The sequence below is a fragment of the Scomber japonicus genome, chromosome 9 (assembly GCF_027409825.1).
Source record: "Scomber japonicus isolate fScoJap1 chromosome 9, fScoJap1.pri, whole genome shotgun sequence".
Taxonomy (NCBI): domain Eukaryota; kingdom Metazoa; phylum Chordata; class Actinopteri; order Scombriformes; family Scombridae; genus Scomber; species Scomber japonicus.
In genome coordinates this window covers 16,424,204-16,450,239 of record NC_070586.1, presented here as the reverse complement: position 1 = coordinate 16,450,239, position 26,036 = coordinate 16,424,204, and the positions used below count along the sequence as shown (strand labels likewise).

General features: G+C 39.7%; 1 protein-coding gene across 1 annotated transcript in view; it reads right to left on the bottom strand.

Moving 5' to 3' along the window:
• LOC128365354 (dmX-like protein 1) overlaps positions 1-26,036 on the bottom strand; it is a 56,923-nt gene that overhangs the window by 3,563 nt on the left and 27,324 nt on the right. Inside the window, exons 24-50 of the mRNA XM_053326055.1 lie at positions 24,846-25,015; positions 23,874-23,971; positions 23,558-23,723; positions 22,281-22,409; positions 21,939-22,077; positions 19,571-20,358; positions 19,100-19,198; positions 18,453-18,620; positions 16,950-17,141; positions 16,677-16,753; positions 14,034-14,155; positions 12,948-13,205; positions 12,368-12,576; positions 11,947-12,095; positions 11,620-11,705; positions 11,280-11,481; positions 10,523-10,640; positions 10,031-10,093; positions 8,066-8,152; positions 7,200-7,318; positions 6,574-6,721; positions 4,820-4,880; positions 4,198-4,325; positions 3,615-3,692; positions 3,335-3,426; positions 3,076-3,128; positions 2,241-2,458 (exon numbers count right to left, since the gene is read on the bottom strand). Coding sequence (XP_053182030.1) covers positions 2,241-2,458; positions 3,076-3,128; positions 3,335-3,426; positions 3,615-3,692; positions 4,198-4,325; positions 4,820-4,880; positions 6,574-6,721; positions 7,200-7,318; positions 8,066-8,152; positions 10,031-10,093; positions 10,523-10,640; positions 11,280-11,481; positions 11,620-11,705; positions 11,947-12,095; positions 12,368-12,576; positions 12,948-13,205; positions 14,034-14,155; positions 16,677-16,753; positions 16,950-17,141; positions 18,453-18,620; positions 19,100-19,198; positions 19,571-20,358; positions 21,939-22,077; positions 22,281-22,409; positions 23,558-23,723; positions 23,874-23,971; positions 24,846-25,015 — 4,217 coding nt within the window. The remainder of the gene's footprint in view (positions 1-2,240; positions 2,459-3,075; positions 3,129-3,334; positions 3,427-3,614; positions 3,693-4,197; positions 4,326-4,819; positions 4,881-6,573; positions 6,722-7,199; positions 7,319-8,065; positions 8,153-10,030; positions 10,094-10,522; positions 10,641-11,279; positions 11,482-11,619; positions 11,706-11,946; positions 12,096-12,367; positions 12,577-12,947; positions 13,206-14,033; positions 14,156-16,676; positions 16,754-16,949; positions 17,142-18,452; positions 18,621-19,099; positions 19,199-19,570; positions 20,359-21,938; positions 22,078-22,280; positions 22,410-23,557; positions 23,724-23,873; positions 23,972-24,845; positions 25,016-26,036) is intronic.

The following is a 26,036-nucleotide window of genomic DNA, read 5'->3' as shown; positions in this document are numbered from 1 at the left end:
CTGAGTCCAGGGAAGATTCAAAAAGAAACTTTATTACTTAGAAATTGTATTCATTGAAGATACAGCAAAGGCAACTTTTAAAAACTGTAAGTCACATTAAAAATAAGTCTGGTGATACTCAATTTTTTAATTAACAAATAACACCACCACAACCAGAAATGAATTTATCCTACTGCATTTACAAGTATTGTCTGTGTGGCCAAAGCCTGATACAGCTGATATTCCTTTAAAAACACAATCTGAGCACACCTTTACTTTGGGTGACCTGCTCCTTTATTATGATTAAAAGAGGCACTGTAGTTGACTGAGTCTCTAACACAAACAGCGTCAAAAGAAAGAGCGTTTCTGTCAGCAGTCTGTGAATTTGTGAATTACAGGGGACCTGGGGCAGGCTTAGCTCCCCCAAAAGAGTCCTGAGCTCCCTCACGAGCAATGAGATTTCAAGTTTCAGGGGAGAGACTTGAAAAATTGCTAATAAGGATTAGCATTTGTAATTCTGCAATGAATGATATAAGAATTACTTTAAATCTTCTGTACTGTAATTCATTTTGAATGTGTGTGACTGATGGACTCGTTCAAGGTGTTTTAATACACTGTGGCTTGAGGGCCTCTGGGTTTTTTTGAAACTGTGTAATTATTGGGCGTGGATTCATTGTCAGATCAACAATTCTCTGTGTGTCAGCTGTGCAGTTTGGCTACTGGAGTGCACTCAGATCAGCAGCTTCTCTCATCGTTTCTGTGCATTGAATCTCCTCTATCGGACCTAACTGCTGTTCACGATCACACACCTTGGTGAAACAAGTTTCTCTTTCATAAAAGCAAGTCAATCCCTCAATGATTTTTCCGGGTTATGACCTTTTTTATTTGTGTAAAAAAAAATTCTAAATGTCTCGCTAAGTGACGAGTTCATTTAGGTTTTGTTAAGTATTAGAGAAGACAATAGCCTAATTAAGTCTCTTTCTCTCTCTTGCAGTATTTCAGCTATATGTATTGTATGTAAGCTACCATTTTAACACCCCCCCCCCCCGCAACAACACCACACTTAAACCACACTGACTGATCCGGACATGCCCTGCAGTGAAAAAACTAGTTCCCAACAACTGAATCCTGTTTGTGTAACATTTCCTAAAACCTACTTCAGTAAGAACTAATGAACTTTGGGTGAGGACCACAGTCTAAGAAAGTAGCTTTGGTCTTTTCTTTGGATTTGTTGACCATAACAAATACACAGCAGCCAGCATTTCCTGTAGTTTGTTCTGCCTCAGACTGGCAGGCAGGAAATTATTAAGCCTCCACAGAGAACAATGATTACCTCTCAGCAACTTGCATTGTTTGATTCATATTCCCAGTCTGGGAGCTTTATTATTTGATAAGGTATTTCCCAGGCTGAAGTCTGTATGTATGTGCTAATCTTCCAGTTCTATAGACCCTCATCAAACAATTTAGCAGCTTATAGATTTGCAGCACACCCGTGTTCAATTTTCAATCAGCCAATATACAATTAATGACTTTAGATGAGTAACATCACACGCACAGCCTTTAGAGGTTTTTGTGAGAAATAATGAAAAAAAGTTCTTTGAATTTCAAGCAGATGTGGCTGCACCATTCTTTCTATTTTCTGTGATGCAGTGGCTTCATCCTTGGAGTGACAGCTATGTGATCTGCACCAACATATTCAAGTCTATAAGATGAAAGACCTGCTGTCTCTCGAAATGTATTAGCTGAAAACAGCTGCATCTTCCGCCTGCTGAGTCGAAACACTTAACTTTGTTTTCCACTTTTACCTTACATTTTAGTTTCAATCATTCACACCTGTTGTCCCGAGCAGGCACTTAATCATAAGTGTGACTTTAGTTTCGACTGACTTTGATGGTGCTCACTGTCTCTGTGGATAAATGCAACAGTCATCTGATTGTCAGTGTGAAGGAGAGGGGAGAGACGTTCACACCTGGGTGCTGAATGCCCTGCAGGACTGATCTGTCAAAAGGGAGTTTACTTCGTGCTGAGGAAATGATCAAAACTGTTTTTATAATCCGAGTTAAGATTTTAGAGATCAGAGTCTGGTGAAGCTCTCATGTAAAATTAATGACTCCAAAACAAAGTCACAGATCTTCCACCACTTTTCTCCTCTCTGTGTCTCCCCGCTGATGCTGTAACAGAGCAAACGGCAACTGACAAACTAATGCTATTAAATACTAAAATTCCCCAGTTCCCTTTCTGGAATATACCAGACTATATACCTTAATGTTGCCTTCAGCTGATCCACTGATAAAGCAATCCTCAGTTGGATCGACAGCCAGTGCTTTGACCGGTGAGTCGTGGGCCTGGAAGCTCTGGCGCTGGTGCCTGTGGGCGAGCTCCAGGACACTGATCCAGCCCTTCTTTCCACCTGTGATGAGCAGCTGCTGCCTGGGGGCCATTGCTAGCACAGTAGCACCTGACTCATGACAGCAGAAAGCTGAGGAGAGGGAAAAAATGTAGAGGATGTAGAGAAGGATGAAAAAATTAAATATATGACAATGAAAAATGATGAATTATTATATACATTCAGGGTTTCAACTAACTTGTTCACTGTTGATTATTTAAATGGTTTATAAAATGTCAGAAAATAGTTAAAATGCCCTTCAGACTTTTCCCAGGCAGAGGTGGAGCTTTTCCCAGCAGGGTGTGCACAAGTGTACTGTACAATGCATCAATTATAAGAACGGGACTGTTTTTTTTAACTTGCCTGTTCTTTATTGAATCATGTGTGCACTAATAAAGGTCTGATAGACTGAAAGCTCAAAGTAAAGTAAAACACTGCATAGATCTAAGTGCAGAAATCTCTTCTATCAGTTTGGACTCATTGATGCCTCCAGCACATTAGCAAAGATTTGGCCGGTTGTAGCTGTGGTCATCCTGCATTAGAGTTGGAGTGCAGGACTTTTGTCTTCCCCCTCTGGCAGTCAGAGTAAAAGGGGCGCACTTGGCTGTGATTTATTGAAAAATCTACTGATCTAATTCATGTATAAAATATTATCAGTGAATCAGCTGATTCCTCAAAGAGGCTTTTAAAAATAAATCAAATGCTTTTACCATGAACAAGACTGTTAGCAGGAGTCACCAGGGTGTCCCACAGACACACGTTCCTGTGGAGTTACAAAAATCACCAAATTACTACTCATTCCACCATTTTCATCTGACAAGTCATTATCTCTGTTGGCCACTGCACAGTGGAGTTGAACAGACCAGAGATTTAGCATTTAATTGCTGTGAATTGGACATTCATAGCACAGAATTCAACATGCAAGCATTTTTTGTGACAACTGGAAATTCTCCTTTTCTTCTCATGTACCTGTTGTCTGTTGAAAGGCCTGCAGTAGCGATGAGGGAGGAGGAGCCCACAAAGACAAAGTCATGAGCTGTCTTGTTGTGGCACTGCAATGTCTGGCACAGGCAAACAAAGAAGACGGTTAGTCATAGTGACAGTAAGAGAGAGCCAGTGGAAGAGTAAAGGAAAATGAAAATGACAGGAAGAAGACGAGAGGACACTAAGAAGATTCAGACAGACAAAACTAAAAACCAAAATGTTGGAAACAGAAAAAGCACATTAATAAATTCTACTGCTTTCTTACCAGGTAAGGTTTTGGTGCATTCCCACTTGTGTTTGTCTGCCAGAGACTCAAACCTCCATCAGCATCTACGATACCAAACTAAAGAAAACATTTGGAGAGCAAATAAGAGACTTTGCTGAAATTAAGATAGAATATTGCTTTATTTTTCAACAGAATGACAACACAGCTCCTCCTGTGTTAGGTGATTTATGTTGTGCTTTCAAAAGATGTCAAGAGCCTCATACATCCAGGCTGCATTTACATAACTAAAATCAAGTGCTCTGCATGTCCTCTTTTTCCAGTTTTTCTAAAGCATATTTCATTCTTTTGCCAGAACTGGCAGATAAGATAGCACTGGCATAGGACAGGCGCCATCTGAGAAAATTATTAGCTTGAGGCGAGTGCCTGAGTTCGGAGCGGTTAAATCACTCAGCTGAGGAGCAATGTGTGTTGAAGCTAAACTCTGTACTGTTGTTCGTGCCTGAATGCCAAAGTTGTGAGAGGAAGTGTGAAAATGTTGCTGAATCTGACAGGCTCGCATCACAATGCAGTCGTGTTTTGCAAAGCTGTTCTAAGTTTCCCAGTATGAGTGTAACTTCCTGACCTTGTTTCCTTGGTGATTGAATCGTATTCTGGTGACTCTGGAGTTTCCAGGGCTTCTGAAGCAGATGATCTGCTGGGAATGACCCCACTCGAACATCCTCACGCTTCCATCCTGAGCTCCCGTCAGATCTGAACAGTAAAAGTAGGAAAGAAGAACTGTGACATCAGTTCAGCTCATTTTGCAGTTCATCTCTATGGGCGTTCTGGTCCCAACATGAGGTTTTGGCTTCTCTTTGTTCCCAAAATGTTCAGTTTTATTATTTATGGAGAAAACGGTTTACTTCACACACACATTTCAGCAGCTGCTCTTATGACCTGCTGGGAATGATTTCATCCAAACACCTCACAACTGAATCCCCAAACTCCACATTTAGTGGAAAACACAAGGTTGTAACAACTACAGCTCATTCAGCCATTTCTAAATCAACACCAGCACTGGGACCAGAAGGAAAAAACTCTGCCAAATATAACTTTTTCTAAATATCTAGATAAGAGAAACTTTTTGGGTGATGAAATCTTGCCCCGAAGCCTCTTTTTTAACATGAGAAATATGGTGTTGGGATTCCACTTTTAAGAGGCAGATACTCTTGTATTTTATTGACAGACATCTGAGTCGTACTTACAGTACGGCAGTGTGGGATGGGAGGTCATTCTTCTCACATTGTTGATGTTTCTCTTGATCATCTGGGGAAAGAAAGTGAGGAGGAGGAGAATTTTTAGTAAGTCAATGTCAGTAGAAAACAATGCAGTGCTTCATTATGGTAAACAGTAATATTACATGGCTATATGTAATAGTACAGCTTCACAACATTGCAGTTCTTTACACATGCTGAATACATGACATTGCCTGCATTTATCTGCTAAATAATAGCTTTTTTGTTCAAACATAGATGTTTATAACCTGACAGGAATGGAGCCACAATGAGTTAGTTAATACTTAATAATATTAAGTGAAAGTGAGTGACAAAATATTGATATAACAAAAAAAGGAATTGATACTTAAATTATTAAATTCAGACTTGTGTCGTGTTTTAAGGTATTACAGTTATGTTACCAGGTATGACCTGGTAAGTTTGTTGTCACAACCTTTACTGTATGTAATAATGACTGGTGCATATTCATACATGAAAATTACTGTGAGATTTATGTAACCAGGTGCATAATTGAATGTGGCTGATCTGTAGTTAAAATCAGATCAATCTGAAGGTCAGAGAAACATTATGTCGATGTAGAGTACATATTCACCATGAGCTAATATTTAATGCTGCATTTAAATTACAGAACAAACAGGTTTTCATCATCACCATAAAGCATTAATTATACTGTACTGCAGCTCAGTTTTAATTTGCTGTCCTGTATTATGACTGGTAACCCAAAGAGGAAGAGATTAATAGTAATGTCTGCCAAGGATTTTATTTATGATTGTCTCTAAATGTATTCTGCTCCAACCTTGAGCTGGTTGCCTGACTGGTTGGTTTAATAATGACTATGCAGAGTGGCTCTTACTGTCCAGTCATACTGCATATCAAGAGCAATGAGAGAGCATGTAAATAACAACAAACATGACTCATGACTGCTCGATTCAAAGACACTGATGCCACCAAAACCAAATCAATCTCCTCGTAGCTAACGCTAAGTCCTCCGCTCAGTGAAACAGCTCATGCATACTTTACATAAAAGAAGCATAACATGATGGAGATTTGGGTCTCACAAGCTCTAGCATTCAATAACATCTCAGTTCCTTTGTAAGTCAATGAGGGAAGCTAATGTTAGCAGCCACAACGCTTTTGGCAAACTGAGCCCAGACAAAGATGAATTATTAATTAAAGTCATTTAAACTGCTTTGAGGATTTTGCTTTGAGTTCAAAGAAGGGCAGATTCAGAGCAACAGACAACATCAATTAATTAAAGAAAAGCAGTGAAGAGTACTAAACCCATGGCCCTCATCACTGTACTGTGTATGAAAAATTAAGGGAACCATACTCGTAGTTTTTCATGGTTTAGTCCAAGCACAGATTGCATATACTTGATTTTACAGCTACAGTACTGAAGTTAGTCAGCTTAATTTGTTGGCAGTTTTTTAATCATGTCCTGGTGATGCAGTCACCTAAGACTTTTGGAAAATATGTTTGTAACATTAAAAATAATGGTGGCAAAGTGTTGACTATGATGGATAAACTAATGCGTGTCTTTAAAAAATGTAAACAGTAGATGTAACGATTTGGAGATCAGGAAATAGATACAGTACCAGTCAAAAGTTTTTACACATTCACAAGAAGGGGAAGGTGGATCCAAATTTTTTGACACCTACTGCATACTAAAGCACGAAAATGGCTCAGACATAATCAACACACACAAATGAAAGTGCAGAGCTCACCACAGATGCACCGCGGCCTGTCTGCAGGCCTCCCAGCCACGGCATGTTGATGGGTGTGCCGGGAGTACTGTGAGTGTATGGCGTGGTGCCGTGGAGGGCGGCAAAGTCATCACGTGCATGAACCACCAGGAAGTCATCACTGCCAACACTGCAGACACAGGGGAACAATTACTGACTTACTTATATAATGTATTTTCATGACAGATATGACACGTTTAGCGGGAAACGCGTCACGAAAATTTCGAAAAGCATGGAAAGTTTAAGATTTTTAAGCCAAAAAGACAGATAAACTATCATGGATTAGGCCATGTGTGACGAGGATAAGAACACATACTGACAGGAAATGATGATGTTCTGACATGCTGTGGTAATAGCTCATAAAGAAGCAGCCACATGTAATACATATATATTCTGCAACACAGGCACACACAACAAACAATGTAGATTCATATACACCACCTACACAATCATTATTGCACCAACCACATTGTCCCACTCCCAAACTCAATTTAGTGCAGATGGTATGAAGGTGAAATGATGAACTCCTAAAACCGCTGGGACTCTGCGAGTGCAGTATGCATGCAGGCTCACTCACACAGACAGACACACACCGCCGGGTTTCCTACCTTTTGGCTTCAGCCTCATCATCATCGATCCATGTCAAGATCTGTGTGGCCAAGATGGATGACACATCCAACTCCTGAATGTCATGGGTGGAGGCCATGACTAAACAATTACGATTTGCCTGGAGGACACACAGAGATAAGGGGTGGGGAGAGGGAGAGAGGGGTGAGAGACGGTATACGGGTGAAGAAAGCAGGGTGAGGAATAATGTATGTGCAAATTCTGAAAAGTTCGAAGGACCATAAGAGTGACACAAAGACCTTTTTCAAATCTATTCTGCCTTCGGTCACAAAACCATCCAGCTCTGCTTTTAATGATGGCCTAAAGGATACACCTTCCTTTGATCCCTGTTAAGAAGAAGCCAACACCGCTGCTTTCCTTTAAATGAAGTGCTACATTCAGTCACCTATAACCAAGTGCATCACAGCGTGAACCTCTTCCAAAATAGAAGGAAAACATGAGCAAGGGGATATTTGGAGTTATGCTTGCCAAAAGATTTTATGTATCTGTTTTGAATTTGTATAGCTGAGTTCAATGGTAAAAGTGTAGTGATGATTTGAAATTCAGGTTTGGTCTTTGGTCTGACTTCCAATGTTTACATAGTTTTCCCTTTAGAAGATACTAACAGAGAAAAACTTAAATTATGCAATGTAATGGAGAGACTTTTTTCTACTGGCTACCCCATAACAATAAATCATGACATTATTGAACGACCTGCATCATACCGATTATACCGGAGGTGGATAATCTAAGGTTTGTATAAAAATATCAATATGGGCCAGACTGATGCAGTCCATTGTTGGGAATCCGCTATGCCCTCATCATACTGTATCGGGTTTTTCAGTAGCATCCATTTAAAGAGATGTACCTTGTTGATGGCGAAAGCTGTGATGATGTCAGATTCCTTGTGGATGATGCGTGCCTTTCCTCCAGGGCTGCCTTGATCTGACTCAGCCTACACACACACACACACACACACACACACACACACACACACACACACACACACACACACACACACACACACACACACACACACACACACACACACACACACACACACACACACACACACACACACACACACACACACACACACACACACACACACACACACAGACACGATTCAATCATTACAGCTGAAACCGTGGTAAATATTTCCTGCAGACAAATACAGTAACAGCCATAACTTCAGATAAATTTCCCTTTGCGCTACAGATTCAATGACCTGACAAAATCCATGAGAAGGGTTGATAAATTAAGTGTCAAATTATCTTCTGTAGGAGATAACGCAGCTGATGTTATAACAGAACCAAACCTCAGCCTATAAAGTCGACTCTTTGTTTGATAAACTATGTAATGTGTGCACACATGTTCATGTGTTTGTTTGTCTTGCCTTTAGGGGTTAGGAAAGGACATGTGAGGTGCATCAGGCCGCACGGTTAACCACAGCAGCCAACATAACTGAGTTAGTGCCATTAGATAGCATGAATGCAACCACCCTTAAGCAATGAGCACTGTACCATGGAGGTCCTATGGGATGTATGCAGTAGTCTAACAGGCATATTGTATGTTATAGTTTGATAGTACAGTTTGAGCATGGGATTGAATTGAAGTCTCTAGCATTTATGCAAGGAGAAAAGACCACGTCTTTTTCTGTCAGATGGAATAAAGCAAAACTTGACTTGGAGAAATCTAAATATGGTGGTTTGCCATTTTCGTTGAACACATAATCCCTGTGGAACGCAGATTCACTGTGACAGTGTTGGACCCATTAATCAGAAGCTATTTAGCTTCATAGCTTGTCCTCTGAGAGACTGGGTTAATTAACACTGTGCCAAATAGAGTAGCTACAACGTGGCGGTCTGCACAGCGAAAGCCAGAAGATTATAAAACCTCTATGAAGCATCAGTGTACAGTATGATTTAAGATTTATAGTTCACATTAATATTTAGAGTGTTCAATGTAAGATTAATACCAAACACTGACAGGAACATGTAGAGTTCATTGCCCTGAAAATTCATGTACTGTAACTCTGTCAAGAGTTACAGTACAGTTCTTAGACTAAATGTGACAGGCCACATTTACTATTCTACTGTAGAAGGCAAATACAAGGCATGTGCATATGTGCATATGTTCCCATATTTAACCAGTGGAACATTTTGTACTAGCCACGCATGTACGGTGATGTAAAGCATGTTTCATAAGGTTTTGTAACATCTGTACAGATTGTCAGTTTTATGAACTCATTTTGATTCAGAGTAGCTTCCACAATGAACTACATTTGATATGGTTAACACCTACTTTAGACTGATGTAACAAACCATTCATTATTCCATTTTCATCAAGTGTCAACAAATTCATCAGTATGTCTAAGCGTGCAGCCCTATATGAGAGATATTGGGTATAAAATTAGAGAAGATATGATAAAGAATAAGCAGATGGCATGATTATATTTGCAGTCAATCGTCAGGAGTATAATTTCCCAATATTTGTGACCACATGTACTAAACATTACTAATTTTCAGCATCAAATACAATCCTTTATTTTGCTGAATGTTAACACAAATTTCTAAAAAGCAAAAAAAAAAAAGCAAAACAATTTTTACCTAAACAGATTGGTATATTCTAAAAAAATAAAAAAAAAACTGGTTACATGTTTCTTAAATTTAGGTGATATCTGATCAAAGTATACCTAAACAAGAGTATTTGGTGCTAATACTATTTTTTTTGTGTTAGTTGTTTCAGTATGTTGAGTATGAGTGTTAAGGTTTGGTACAGAGCTCATCCCACCCAACAACTGTAAGCCATACTTAATCTGAAGCAGTAGTACCTGATAGTTTCCTGTTTCGTCCATCCCTGAACATTTCATATTGTCAGTCTGGTCCTCGACCGACTTTAATGATTGGGGGAAGCAGCACAACACACAGGGTAGACACACACACACACACACACATACACACAAAACACATATGACAAGTGATGAACCATGCAGTCAGACACACATAAACTGAATTATTGTGCTGTTAATCAAACAGGCTGTAATTATTTAAAATTAAAGCATCATCATGCAACTGGAGGCAGTAATAATACATGTGGTTGGCATGCAGAACAAAAAAAAAAAAAAAAAGCACAAATGCGCCAACAGAGTGTAAAAGCAATATTAATGATGCAGTTTGCCTATGGGTAAATACAGAGATGTGTTGTGGATTTTATCGTAACAAAACAGTTAATGTGTTATTTAGGGACAATTAATAAAATGTTCTAGCTGTGCAATGAGGACACAGTTCATGCAATGGCTGAGCGTGGTGCAAACATTGTGTACCTCGTTCGGGTCCCGTTTCTTGGTGAAGATGTTTCTAATGAAAGTCTCCTGTACTTCCTCCTGCTTGACCAGAAACTGCCACAAACGCTTCACTGGCAGAGCTGAATGGTGGCTTGTCCTGGAAACAGTAGGAAACCTCATGCATATTCACTTTGACACTCACAATTCAGTTGTATTAGTTCACTGAAGCACAAAAAAATATATTAAAAATATATTATTTCTGATGTGTGCCACTGGTGCTGATCTGAATACTCCACATATTCTGTGCTTAAGGCAAAACACATCAAATGCAAATACTGTAACTGTTCCTCTAAGATCAGCAAATGCCTACATACTATATGAGCGATGTGAAATTCTGCCGGGGTCACATCTGCTGAAGGATTAAACATTGACTCTAAAGAAATCCTGGGGAACAACTTCCAAACACATTTTACAGACATATTTGGTGCTGAAGGCAAACTGTAAGTCAGTTGAACTGCATCATGTTAACATTAGTCTCTAATGTTAAAAAGCTGAGGGGCATATCTGAAGACTTGATGCAATATTGTACAGCGTAAGACAATTACTTTGTCTACGCAAAAACACATATGTCTCGAAGGCACCGCGTGAACGTAAACATGCACATCAACAAACACATTAAGGCTGCCTAATTTAAAATTCTAATTGAATAAAAAGGATTACTTTCATTTTTTAAAACCTCTGCTAAAGATTTAGATTACAGATTACATTACAGGCTTGACAGTAGGCATGGCGCTACCTGAATGGTGTGTTGGATGGTTCCAACAGGGCCTTGTGTCTGAGGAGGGCAGGTCCAGGCGTGGCTGTTTCATCCTGCAGGTGCGTGGAGATGTACTTGGAGGGGGGGCCCCCGAAGACCTCCAGCCTCTTCTGCAGCACCTGCTCCCAGCGCTGCAGCGTCTTCAGCACAGCGTGACACAGAGGAGAGCCCACAGGCAGATCTGCATTAAGTGGAAGCAGGCACACACAAACAAGGAGAAAATAAGATTAGTTAAGACAGGCAGTGAAAGATGGCACGGCACTTATCTCCATCCAGGACGTTAATACATCAGAGGTTGTATTACATATTTCAGTTTTACCTAATAGATCATATCCTGCCATGGGGTAGAAGGACTTGAGGTTGACCAGCGCGAGCTGAACCATTGCCAGGCGCATTAAACACCAACTGGAGAGAGAAGAAGACGTTAAAAACCACATTACAGTTTTGAATACTTTAAATGGGTCAAAAGCTGCCTTCTAAAAAACTAGGGCCATAAAGGCTGAATGTAGAGCACAGTTCAGAGGCAGCATGATTACACACAAAAAGTCAAGAGAAAGATGCAAACGCACACAGTTTCACTCAAGGCAGCTCGAATTGAGATAAAGTCGGTGTTTGCAGTAATATATACTCAGCGCTCTGTTATTACCTGTATGAATTGTGGTTAGAATGCTCTCTTTGTGGAGAATTGGGGTCAAACACATCCTCATATTCATCATCATCTTCATCCTCATCTTGACTGCCCTCGCTCTCCTCTGAGTCGTACTCAATTCTGCTTTCAGATGGTGGCAGCAACGGCTAAAAGAACAAGAACACAACGATGAAGAAGACATAGTTGGGTAATGTTAGGGCACCCTGGGCATTTTTCTGAGTGCACAGATACATTTTAGCTTAATGTAAATGAGAAAACTAATAAACATACATACTTTTTCATTTAGTGTCAGTCAGCTTTAGCACATTATTATTGCTTATTAATGTACTTACATAATTCCACATTACCATTATATTTTCACAAGATTATCAAGGTCATGTTTAAAAAAAGATTAGCTGGTTATAATATTCTGGGTTACCTTGGCGATAAAGTAATCCCAAATGCTGAGCTCTGGAGGGACAAAACGTTCTTTAAAGATGGAGGCAGCTTCCTGTTCCACAACAGGTCCTGGCTTGGGACTGGACGGGCCCTCTCTCTCTATCCCAGACTCTTCCTTTGATCCACTGCGTGATGACAGGAGCCTGAATCGTCTCGATTTCCTGTCTGAGCTGTCGATGCCTGGTGAGGCTGGTGTGTCGACAAAGGAAAGTTTGTTAAGTTGCTACATCTGTGATATCAGCTGCTATCACATCCCACTTTGTGCATCATATACAGGACATACTTCAGCCTACCACTTGGGCACATTCACTAATGACAATTATATTAACATTTAATATGGAAACACCACCCTAAAACATGAAAAAAACACTATAGTTAAAAAAAAGTCACTAATGGATTGATGGATTTCACAATGACCTACAGATGGGAACTCAATTAATTTAGATGGGTTGATTTGATTTAGAGACTGGGTCACCTCCAAAAGGAAAAAGCCACACACAGACACAGCCACTCAAATTGTCAGAAATAAAAACAGATATGCTAAAACAATCCTCACTTACCTGGCGGGGGTGTTTTTATTGGGCTGTTGGGTTTCTGTAAGACAGGGGTCCGGGCACCTCCTCCGAACACCGTCACCCAAAGTTTGCTGTTGAGGGGGTGGGCCACAATGCGAAACAGCTCATTGCTGGAGTGAGTGGCCATGCCGTGAACGAACAGACTGAGGAAGACTGCAGTCATGATCTCACAGAGCAGCACGGCTAAACCCGGTTGACTTTCCTCACCTGCTGAGCTCAACAGACGAATCAGAGAGGCGATACCTGGAGAGAGGGGCGACAAGATGTGAGGCATGAGAAGAAGAGAAAAAACAAAAGAACTGAACGACAGTCGCTTTTGAGTGTGCAAACTACAAGAACCTAACATTTGTAGTTTACATAAATAAACAGGGGTGAGAGGTGTCTGAATAACATGGAAAAATTCACACAAATAAAAAGAACATAACATTAAATTTATTTGACAAAACTGAAGATCGGAATGAGACAAATTCTGCAATTTCTTTATTGTAAAAAAAAATCCCATAAAAAGCAAAGCGAATTTAACAATGAGTTTAATCTACTGACAAGTATCGTCTATGTAGCCAAAGTCTGATAAATCTTATTACTGTGTGCCATAGACCTCCATTGTTGTCAAAAAAAAACTATTACCAACACATTAATAAGCCACACTGTTGCACTGAGTAACATGTTCCCTAATTATGATTAATATAGTCAGTGTAGTTAATTTTGAGTCAGTCCCACAGATGCTGTCCTGCTGCCATAAATATCACTAGAATATAAAATGTGTATTAACTGGCAGATGAAAATAGTCCCTAACAAATGCAATGTGTACTCCTGTTTGATGTTTGCTAAAATGACAGTCCACAGCTGTTTAAAGAAAAAAAAAAACCCCAAAAAACGCAAACATATTAATGTATTAATGACCCCTTTTTAAAGATTTACATCCTCAGTAGGAACAAACGGGCCTGGAGCTAAATGTCACACACAGGGTAGGAAAGTTGTAAGTATTGAGAGGTGGATTACCAAGTCACTGTTGGTTTTGGTCTTATATTTGTTGATAAGAACGAAACGTATAAAGTTTTGTGTATTTACCTGGCCACTGTGCTGGAGAGGTGTTGGGCTGAACAGACTCATCCATGCTGACTGTTCTGACTGGCTGCTTCTGGGACAGCAACACACTCTGATATACAATCCCTGTGAAATGGTTCACATGGCTGTGGTAGATGAAACAGAAAAAAGACAACACACACACACACAGAGAGTCAGGATGAGGACACAAAGCAAAAACATTCGTATTAAACATGAAATGCTGTACTGAAAAGTGAAATTGTAAAAATTGGGTTACGTGGTGTAAATATATAATGTCTAAATGTTTTATTTTAAATGTTTTAAACTTTGTTCTCGATTCTGGGTTGCTGTTTCCAAGAAAGACGCGCCGCTGTCAAGCTCTGTTCTGTCAAGACATAAAATACTAATGGGCCGCATCTCAGGTTATATATGCAGTTTGGTAATAGAGAAGAAACACTGAAAGAGAGTGAAGAAAGTGTCAGTTCTCAAATCAAGTGGCTTTTCAACAAATGCACACACAAAAAAACCTCGAATGGTTGGAGAGGAAATAGAGAATAAGGAATGCTTAACCCACCAAGGAATCTATTAAGTTTCTAACATCCAATAAATCCCCCTTTAAGCTTCTGTGAAAAAACCAATTTGCCTGCACATCAAAAAGAATTCAAAAGTCAAAGCAACATCATTGAGAGGGAGGAGTGGCAGGGACTGTGTTACTTAATGCACTTCTCACAACGAGTTTAATCCCTCAAGTCACGAACAACACACAAGAGTACGCAGGTGCAGTAACTTCTAGTATTTTTAGGTGGACGGACCTGTTGGCCGGTCTTTTATCGGTAAATTAAATTAAACTGAAGTTAACATGACAACAGAGAGAGAAAAGAGCAGAACACGGATCAAAATACTGTCAGCTTGGCGACAACACTCAACCCCCACAACCTACATCCTGAAATACCTTTTAAAAAATTCACACCATGTCTTACAGTTGCTCCCTCGCTCACACGCTCAAGAGGAAAACACAGAAGCCCAATTTCATCAAACCTCTGCAGCGATACACCAGGAGAGTTTAGATCATAATTACCATAACAAAGACAGTGTTAAATTAGAAATAGCCCTGCTAATTTAGTTCGACTCTTCAACTCCCAACAGTATATGATAGATGGCTCTATGTGTGCGTGTGCATGTGCAAAGTATATGGACAATAAAGAATAGGAAAATATATGAAAAACCAAGTGCTCATTTAATCACATTACTAAGAATTATGCCATCTTTAAAACACCAAAGTCAGAGAGCTGGTTTTAAAAGAGTTATGTTTTCTCTCTTATCTAAAAAAAATCTCTCAGGGGTCACAGCAGTGTGTCGTTAAGGGTCCCACTCTGGTCAAGCAAGTTAAAATGAGTCTGCACAACATCAAGAACCATGACAGACAGTTGCACAGCAGCATAGCTGCAGGCCGAATGGGTAATTTCAAAGAAAGATTCCCTCGCGCTCCTTCCTCACCCATCCAAAGTTTAAAATCCTGCTGGGCTGTTGTCAAAGTGATTGGGAGTTATGCTACACACATGTCTTAAATAAAAAATGTTCCTCCCATCTGTCAAAACCAAAACTCTAATCAAGTATTTAAGATAAGAATGACAAGCAGCCTTGCAGCTTTCATAAATCATTCTCAAAAGTATGAGAACAGACAAGTGAATGTCATATTTTTAGGAAGCAAACTTCTAACATGTTTGTCTTTTTCCACACCTTAAAATCACAACACTATTCCACTTGGTGAAACCAGCCTTATCATGACCAATGCAGTAAAGATTATCTCGGTAGTAAGATGACTTTTCATACGGACAAAAAAAAAGCCTAGGACATCATGGAGAAAAAAAAGAAGTTTCCACTTTGTTATCACATTGGTAGTGTTTTGCTTGAACTGTATGTGCAAATTATCCTCTTGTTATAAAGTATTCGTGGTTACCAGTAGTCATGTCTCTTCCCCCTTATTTCTTTTAATTCTGCTCCAATAACCTCTCACACACACACACACACACACACACACACACACACACACACACACACACACACACACACACACACACACACACACACACACACACACACACACACACACACACACACACACACACACACACACACACACACACACACACACACACACACACAACCAGAGGATACAAATTAACATCATCTTTTTGAAAACAAAGTCAGATCTCTCGTTATCCAGTGGCGACTGGTGCCGTTAATGGAGTCGTGTCAAGGTGATATGAAAAAGTTGTATCAAAGTTAAGCATCGCTTGAAGACATATAAAGAATTCAATAAGCTTGCTCGGAGAGATTCTGCACTGCACTGTAGATACTCACGATGAACTCAAACCAAGAGTCTGGGTCGGGCATGACACTTTTTTTAAACAGTAAGCCACAGCATGCAACGATTTATTTCCCAAGATTCCCAAATAATTGGCAAGAAATAGACTGTTTGTGATGCATTAAATTTTTAGTATGAAGCTGCTGATGATGTTGCTTTATTGAGCAGTCCTTGAAACATGATTCAACCATTGAAAAAACAACATACAACACTGTATCCTTGAATGTTCAAAATATTGGTTGTAGTGACCTTGTCTAGCAAATGATCATTAAAAAAAAATCCCTGCTTGAGACACTTACCTGTATGTGTGTCCATCACACAGACACTGATATATACAAGCAGACAAAGAGGCAGCCAATGTGTGCATCACGTAGATCTGAAAAAAGAGCAATGTCAAAGTAAAGTGTTTTTATATGAGGTTTATATTGTATTAGTTTTAAAGGTTTTACTCTTCTAACTGAGAACATTCATATAGTTTTTGTGTGGGTCATTACACACATCTCACAGTATCACTGCTCTCTTCCAATAAATCAGATTAATAGCTCTTCTGTCAAGAGGAATATCCACCTCACCTCATTGTTAACAACATCAGGATGTGGAGGAGAGTTGAGTGCATTGATGGTCTGTAAGATGTCGTGAGTCAGGTTGGTCAGGTATACGATGGGATTGGCCACCACGGTCTTTACGTTGGCTGTGCAAGCCATCAGAAGAGGGATAGATGTGGGCTGGGAACACTGCATCATCACTGGTTGGATGGAGTCGTCCTGTGGGAAGAAGTCAGAGGGTAACATTTTTATTTATAGTATGTAGTCACGTACACTGACGAAAAGAAGTACAAACTGATTTGACAATGCTAATAATGCATAATTGATGACTTTTCACTGGGACATATATATATATATACACACACCACAGTAAACTCCAAAAATAAGATATTCAACATTCTCATTTCTTTTCCTTCTTCTGTTTTTTTTCTTTTTCTTGCAGGTAATAGAGACAGCTAGCAAAGGGAGCTGGAACTGAGGGGTGCTGCTTTGAACTGTGAGACAAAAGACTTTTCCTGAGCCATACTAAGACAGGATGAGCCAACTGTGTGAGTGTCATACAGGATCCCATACTTAGGAGAGTACAGGCTGGGTTTTTCAATGTGTGTGTGTGTATGTGTGTATGCGTGCGAGGGTGCATACATTTCTATTTTTGAGAGAACCAATTTCAGTTTAAAACCAGTGCTGTGAGGACAATTCTGTATTGTGAGGACATTTTTTCACAAAGTCAAAGGGCAATTTGAGGGTCAAGACAATCTGAGCGTGTAAATTTAAATAGCAAAATATAACCTGATGGAGGGGCACCTAGTGTTGTGCATGTTCTCTAAATCCCCTAACATATTTCTCTGTGTGTAAGTATACCACAGGGTTATTATGTTCCCCACACTTGAAGAATCACATTCACTTGTCACTAACATAACTGAAATAAAGTCAAACGAAAAATACAAAAATTACCTCGACAACAGTGGAGAAATTTGACAGCCATGGCACCAGAGGTAGGACAAAAAGAATTGCTTTTATGTCAGAATCAAAGCAGGAAAGTAGAAAAGACTCACAGTGCCCATCAAGAGCATTGTTCCCATGCCGGCTCATTGAGTTGTTTACCTCCTAAAATTTGACTCAACAATCTCATAGTCAGCCTAAGGCAGGACCTCCTTCAGGAGCTGATGTGAAGCCACACAACCTGTCAGCTCATTGCTGGAGGTGTGCTGACCATCACCAGTGCAAAATATGTAAGGCTGAATGTGTGTGTGTGTGTGTGTGTGTGTGTGTGTGTGTGTGTGTGTGTGTGTGTGTGTGTGTGTGTGTGTGTGTGTGTGTGTGTGTCCATGGAATCTGGTCGCATTACAATGAGCAATTGAATTGTCAGTGATTTACTAACTGACTAAATGTTTTATCAATTCTGCCATAACTCTATGAATCAGTTAGCATACTTACAGGCAGCAGCTATAGCAAAAAGACTCATTTGGCTACCACTGCTAAATTGGTATACTATTTCTATCTTGATTGTGCATCTGATGTCATGATTACCTGGTGAGACTCCTGAAGCAATAATATGAGCTCCATGCGTACAGAAGCCAGTCCTCCACCATGGGAGCCGTGTAAGCTGCAGTAGCTCAGAAACATCCTCAGTAAGGGCTGGTTACTCTGCAGCCAGTGTCTCCTGCTCTTCTGGCTGTCACCACGTGGGCTGCCAGGCTGAAAAAACAATTTTGCTTTATTAGTTTTATAGACGCATCAATCAACATCCCTGTAAATATGCCAAGGTTATCCAGCTGGCTAGTGTTCAAACAAAAACGGTGCTATGCTAAAAACAACTAGATTTTAAAACAATGTACAAATAATCGCTTCTGACAACAGATGAACGTATATCTTTAGGTTTTTTAAAAACTTTCATTTGTAAATAGACAGAAAATGTATTGCACAAGCATATGTGTGTATACTAAATTATGTTGTTGAAACTGAATCATATTATAGAAAAGAACAAATATTCTAGCAGCATGTTTTGTACCCAAACAAAAAAATAGAGGTATGACTGTCAGAGATCTAAGGAGGAATGGTGCAACAATCTCTTCAAACTAAGCTGTTTACTTCATTTTTCATTACAGTAAATGTTGCATTGATTTCTCCTCATGAACATCTGACAAAACTAACGGCAGCCAGCTATCTACACCCACCTGTTCCTCCTCCACCAACCCAGAGACAGGGGCATCACCCTGGACTGACAGCTCTGGCAGGCAAGGCTTGTAGTTGCAGCAGTGCTGGAGAGCCACCACCTGGGGGAAATCACAATTTTCTTGTGAAATCAATTTATCTCAAAGAATAATCACAAATGGGTGGGAGTGAGAGCGTTATACCAGGAGAAGGCAAATACTTTCAGAGAAGAAATTTTCATTATGAGGTTTCAATGCACTAACAGAGTACACACACGCAGAGAAAATCTTGAAACAGTGAACATGACGACTGTGGAGATGTGTGCAGTTACGCAAGTAATAAAAATTTTATTGAGTGAACCTAAGGGTGCAGCCAGACTTACGCTTCACCACACAGATGGATATTATAATAATGTTTTAACTAAAAAGAAAAACATTATGGATTTGACCTTTAACTCTGTGAAAGTGTTAAAAAGTGTGTGTGCGTGCAGTCACCTCTCTTTCTAACCACTGGTAGAGCTGATAACGAAGCTTTCCTCCATCCAGTTCATACCCTGTCGAAAGCGTCCTCAGCTCATTGGTCATAATCTTCAAACAGGCCGTAAACTTCAGCTGGGCTACCAGGATGTCATCCGCTGGTGCGATGAAGTCACTGCTGTCCTCCCCTGTCACCATCTCCATTAGTGGCGACATGGCATCCTGCGTGTCCTGGAACACACTGCTGCTGTCTGCCGTTCTGCCGCTCTTACCATTTTTATTTTCTTCTTCATCCTCATCGTCCTCATCAACGTCTTTGTCACTGTCCCACTTCAACTCCAGGGGCTCATCTGGGAGTGTCACTGACGGCTGGCTCCAGTCAAAACTCAACACTGAATCTGACTGGCTGTTGGATAAGCTGTCCCCGCCTGACTCGTAGCCGTTAAGAGCTGGCTGAGACCAGTCCGGGTCTGATGTTTGTCCATTCTTACTCCCAACACTGAGTTCAGTGGCGATACCCGTATCCTCCTGGTTGTGGAGTTTGGAATGCTTGTGGACTTTGGGCATCTTGGAGAGGACTTCGAGTGCTAGCATCGGGCAGCCAGCTTGCAGGTGTGCATATGCAGCTGTGAAAAACAGTCTTCTCTCCTCCAGGCTAATGGAGTCAGCCCTGCGACCCTCCGCGGTCAGGCCAACTTTAGCCTTGTCCGAGGAGCCAAAGTGGCGACGAAGGAGGAGTGGGTGGGTACGGAGGTAGGTGTAGAAGTTGAAAACCTCAGGATTACATGTAGATAAGGAAGAGGAGCCTGCCATAGACACAAAAAGACAATGTTTTATCTGCTGCAATTGGCAAAAACTGCTGCAAGTGGCAAAACCTTTACTGTTTTGACCACAGTATTACCTGCAAGGAAAAGCTGTGTTATTGGATCAGACAGAGATGGAGCTGGCTTACTGACAAACATTTGCACATATTTGAGCACTTGTACACTAAGAAACTACATACTGTAGTCACTTAAAAGGTAAGTAATGGCCTTGGGAATTCAAAGAGCAACAGTTTATTGAGAAGAGCTGATGGACAATCCAATGAAAGACAACTCATAATGTAAACCCAACAAGGACAATACAGAATCTATAACATGGAAAACAAAAACTGCTTTGAGAACATAATTTATGACACGTGTAGCACAGAGGTGTTAATCTGCAACTGTTTTGGCTCTGAAGTAAGGTTCATATTAAGTTCAATTCTTCATTTATTCTTAAGGCAAGCTGTGCACATTTTCTTATTTAAACAGCCTTCTGTGTGTGGTAGGTTGCAATTACTTATGCAATTCCACATACTTAAACAAACAGAGGGCCAAAATAGTTACACGGCTGTGACATTTTAGAGAAAGCAGAGGAGTTGAACTCACAGTGTCAAATTACAATCTGCAAAAACCTCAGTTTACCCCCATTTTTATCTGCAATGCTGCAAATGACACATCAGCATCCACAGCAGAAAAATGTTCACCTGCAGTATTTACTGAGGTATCAAAACATCCAGACAGATAATACTTCTGACAGTGTACACCAACCAGTCCCAGATAAAAGCTATTATTAATTTTCAACATATGTTAGGGGGAAAAAAACATTAAAATGCAATTTAGTGTAAGAATTAACTTTCCACTGCTTTCCACCGAGGTAATAGAGCACAGGGCAGATTTTGACTTAATGTATTAATTTACATGTTAGTTTATATGCTGTACTGTTAATTATTACTATTAATTAATATTGTTTATTAATTAAAATATTTTAACATTGTTTAGAATAATGTTTTTATCTGATCAAAAAAACATATTTTGGTCAACATACAAGGTCGAAGCTACATTTATAGCACTAAATGTTTTAAATAGTTCAAATGAATCAGCTCTCACTGAATTCCAACAAATTACACCAAACCTACAGCAAAGTTATGTTAGAAATGTTCAAGAAGTTGGGGTACATGTAATTGTATTTCATTGTTATGTTGTGATAACAATAAAAATATTACTGATAATTATAAAAAGTATTGATACAAGTCACACACATGAAATCATCAAAACAATGTCAATGAACAATATGTGGGGTGCTTATATTTCTTAATAATGTAATTTTCTTGCCTTCCAATTCATCTACACAAGCTCTCTGATTATACCAAAAATGTACAAATGTACAAACAGAGTAACATAGACATAGATGTACTTCTTATCTAATAACAGAAACTAGAAGACGCAAGGTGTTCTTGGTTGTGCTGAAATTGTGAAACTCGTGTGTTACAATACTGCAGGAATGTACCTTCCTAACTTTTACTCTGCATGAAAGAAAATAAATTCATGAAGCCTAATATATAAGAAAAACCCTGCAGACCCACCAGTATCAGATCTGGTCTCGGGGGACACAGAGTTAGCGCTGTTAGCAGGCTGTTCGAGCAGAGTGTCCAAGGCTCTGCTGTAGTCCTCCAGGACCCAGTGAGCCATGCTCCGTAGGAATGGATCGTGGTGGGCTGGAATCTGAAATACCAAACCAAAAATCAAAATGACTCATTCTGCTAAATTGTAGAAAGAACAGCCACTGAAGACAGACTTTTCTTTGTGTGTCTGCAGTGTATTAATTGTCAAAAGGCTGAAGATTCAAACAGCATCTGCTTTTTTACAGTAACTTGTACATTAAAAAAACAACAGCTTGCTGGGTCTATGATAAACACACTGTGCACCTGTTTGTCTTGTCCCAGCACATGTCTCTGGAGGATCTTTTTGTAGGTGGATGCTGTCTCAAACTCAGACTCATACAATCTGGAAATCACCAGGGCAAGCTGTAGGTCCTGCATTTTCTCTAAGCACACCTGAAAGAGGAAATTATTGAGATCAGTATTTTATTATATGTCATTGACACAGTAATGAATGGGATAAGACGAGAAAAGACAAACTAGAAAAATACTCTATATTCCTGGTAGACTTTAAACAGTTGGCAATTGTGATCTTGTTTAGCAGTAGAAAAGGAAAAGGAGGGAACCAAAATTAAAAAAAAATAAGTTTGTGCTCACAGAGCTCAGCTAGCTGAGGTGTAGTTGTGCTTGGCCCCAAACTGCTAAGGTGTGAGGTGCATTTCTATGAGACTACCTCTAAGCCAGAGAAACTAAACAAAGTCAATGATAGCTCATTTCCATAAAATGCTCAGAGAAGCTCCAGTTACTCACACAGATGTAATAATGTGACTCATTGCTTCAGGGACTTTCTAAACAAAAATAACCTTGATGAATAAGAGGTTAAACAGAAACGATGACCAGAAGCAGTCCTCTTGATAAGTAGGCAAAAAGATGGAGAGCTGTATATTTCTTGTGGCGTTTAACTTAACCCTGATGGATGGCAGAAATATGAATGCTACTTCATAAACCTCTATACTACACATTTATTATAAAACATTCTGAAGTTTATGCAGAAACAAACAAAAAATATGCAAATATATTTTTATGAAATGAAGGTTGTATGAAAAGTGTCCCCATTTACAAAGCGTCAGTAGAGTGTGGTGCTGCTAGTTTATAAATGTCATTACTTAAAAATTCTCACATAGATGAGGAAAGACAGCAACACCCAAGAGTCAACTGCCAACATCAATAATCCTTCAGTGAATTGTGCTAAAAGCTCTTGACAAAGACACCACTGTGGGAATGTATTGAGCTCTTTTAATAATAAAAAGGATGCCACAGAAAACAGATATTGGAGGTGCGGTCTGTTTCTGTGAATGTGGTTTCTCAGCATACTTAGTTCAGTTCTGTCAAACACTGCCCTTGACTATGAATTGTAGGGGAAAAGGGGCTGAATTATAATGCCACAGACATTTTGTAAATAGAAAATGAGCAGCACTTGATTTAACTCATACTGAGAGCAAGCTTTCACACTTAGATTCAGCAGGCTGACAAGAGGCAATTGCAGTTGAAGGAACAAGTGCTTCTTGTAAAGTTATTTTGTGTCATGTCTATTTTCCACTTGCCTCAACAGCATCCTTAAGGGAGCCGGCTAGAAGGAAGAAGGCTGCAGAATGCTGGAACCGCTGCTTTCCCAACAGAGAAAAGGCATTTTTCAATGCTGCTTTCCTCCACCGGTCTTCGCTGAAGTTGTTGCGGAAAAAGTCTGTCATTTTGGCATTCTTCTGAGATCTGAAGAGAATAAGATGAACATGAATTCAAAACAACAATATTTCCTTCAGTAATCTGAAGAAGGAAAATATTGTGAAAGACAGTTATTGCATGTGTATGTCTCTGCATATGTGTATTCTACATGCAAAATCATGTCAGCTTTTTTTTTACCTGTACAATCCCCAGACCACTGCTTTCTTCTTCAATGCGAGGTAAAATATAGCTGCATCCAGAGGATCATTGTTTCTCTGAAAAGAAGACTTGGCAACCTGACAACAGAGGGGGGGGGGGGGGTTCAGCTCTTATACAATCTTATTCACAGCACAAGTTGTATCTTTATGGGTCATTTCCGGGAATATTTCTTACTCAGTTATAGTGCTGTATTTTATAGCCACCTCAGCAAAAGTACACTTACCTGACAGTACTTCATTTCTAAATGAAGCAATCAATATGAAGTATAGGGGGCTAACACACTAATGGAAAACTTTTATAGTCTTTATGTGTAGAGGTTTTATATGATTATACCACCTTTAAAATGATTCTAGTTGCAGGTTTGTTTCTTAGTATTTTTATGGGCATTTTATGCCTTTAGTAGAGAGACAACAGCAGAGAGATGACAGGAAATGAGCGGAGAATGAAATGGCAAATTATATGCTAAAAAAGAGCCCGGCTGGATATGAATCAGGGCTGTTGAGATTTAGTTCCTTAAGCCCCTTCAACAATTATGCATCCAGTGTGCCCCACATCCCTTGGATATTGAAAACGTCTAGTCTCAACTGTGTCCAAGCCTTCTTCACTGAAGATACTATGATTAAATCTATGAGCCAAAAACTATGATATATGATGCAAAGAATGTAGTTAGATTGCGTCATAAAAATGACCAGACAGTGGAGTCTCTCACAAATGCATTTGATTACATTAAACAAGAATAAGCTGGAACAATATCTGACATGAATGCAAACATATTTAACAAAACTCTACAGATGTACTGAACTAACTACTTTACCTCTTCTTCCACACAGACGTAGTACTGATAGAAAATCTGACAACTTATTTTAACTAAACTGTCCATGGTGTCACTGATTAAGATTTAAACAAAGATAACTTGACACTTGATCATATTAACATTATTAGCTGCCTCACCTTCTCAATACACCTGCGTAGTTTGTTGGTGCTGCGCAGCCACCAACCGACACCCATGGAGCGCAGCTCAGGCCAAGTTGGCTCTCCCTTCTGCAGGGCGGGCAACATGTTGAGAAGCTCCTCTTCAGCTTCAGAGTGGAAGGCCCAGGCATAATGACACGTTGACAGGCCTGTGGGGGGAGAGAAAGGAACATTTTAAATTCATTTTAATATGCATTTAGCAAGCAAGAGGTTAACTATGACTTGAGTGAGTGGGTAAATGAAGGAGTAAAGGTTACACATATTCACAGCACTGGCTTGCCTATTTCAGTACAGTACAATGTAGCACAGTGTTTTTACTGCTGGCCACTCAGAACTTTCATCAAACAGACTGACATGAATTAAGTGCCCTGCTCAAGGGTAACTTTACTGTGGTAGTTAAGGGTGATGAATAGAAGGGCTTGTTCAAATCTTTCACTGAGACTTTTAGAGTCAATAATTTACAATTGAGACTATCAGTAATGGTCTTTATAGAGTTACTCCCAAAATACCAAGGTGGGTACAGGAGCTTTATCTGAAGAAGACATTAAATACGTGTTTTAGCTGCAGGAACTTTGCTGAGGTACTAAGAACCTTTTGAGGGAATAAGTTTCACCGGAGGGACCAGGGTCTATATTAAGCTCCAGTGGGATTGTCTGAGCCATGAAAAGGTCCCTACTCTAGGGGTAGTACTTTCCATAAATAAAGGAACTTTGGGAAAACACACACAGCGCAGCAGCTTCAACTGTGTATCACTTCATTCATAAAAGAAGGAAGAACTCATATTGATTTAGGACCAGTTTAACGTTTTTGTTAATGTTAAAGGTAAAGTATGGCACTGTGGACGACTTCTTGTCTCATTTTAAAAAAAGAGCAAGAGAATTAAAAAAACATATATAGCACAACAAAGCTGAAATGACCAGCTAGCTAGAGAGAGACAATGGCGATGGATGAGACTGAATGAGAGAAATAAAAACTTCTTATTGTTTGACGGCAGTTATATTCTAAAGCAGAAATTAATAACCAGTGAACACTCAGATATTATACTGTGGAGACATATGCTCTTATTAAGAACAGCACCAATCACAGAATGTGGAGGCGGGCTCAAGGCAATGACGACCGTAGAGCGACTCTACAGTCTATGTTACATCCAGCATGGCGGCCACGGAGGTG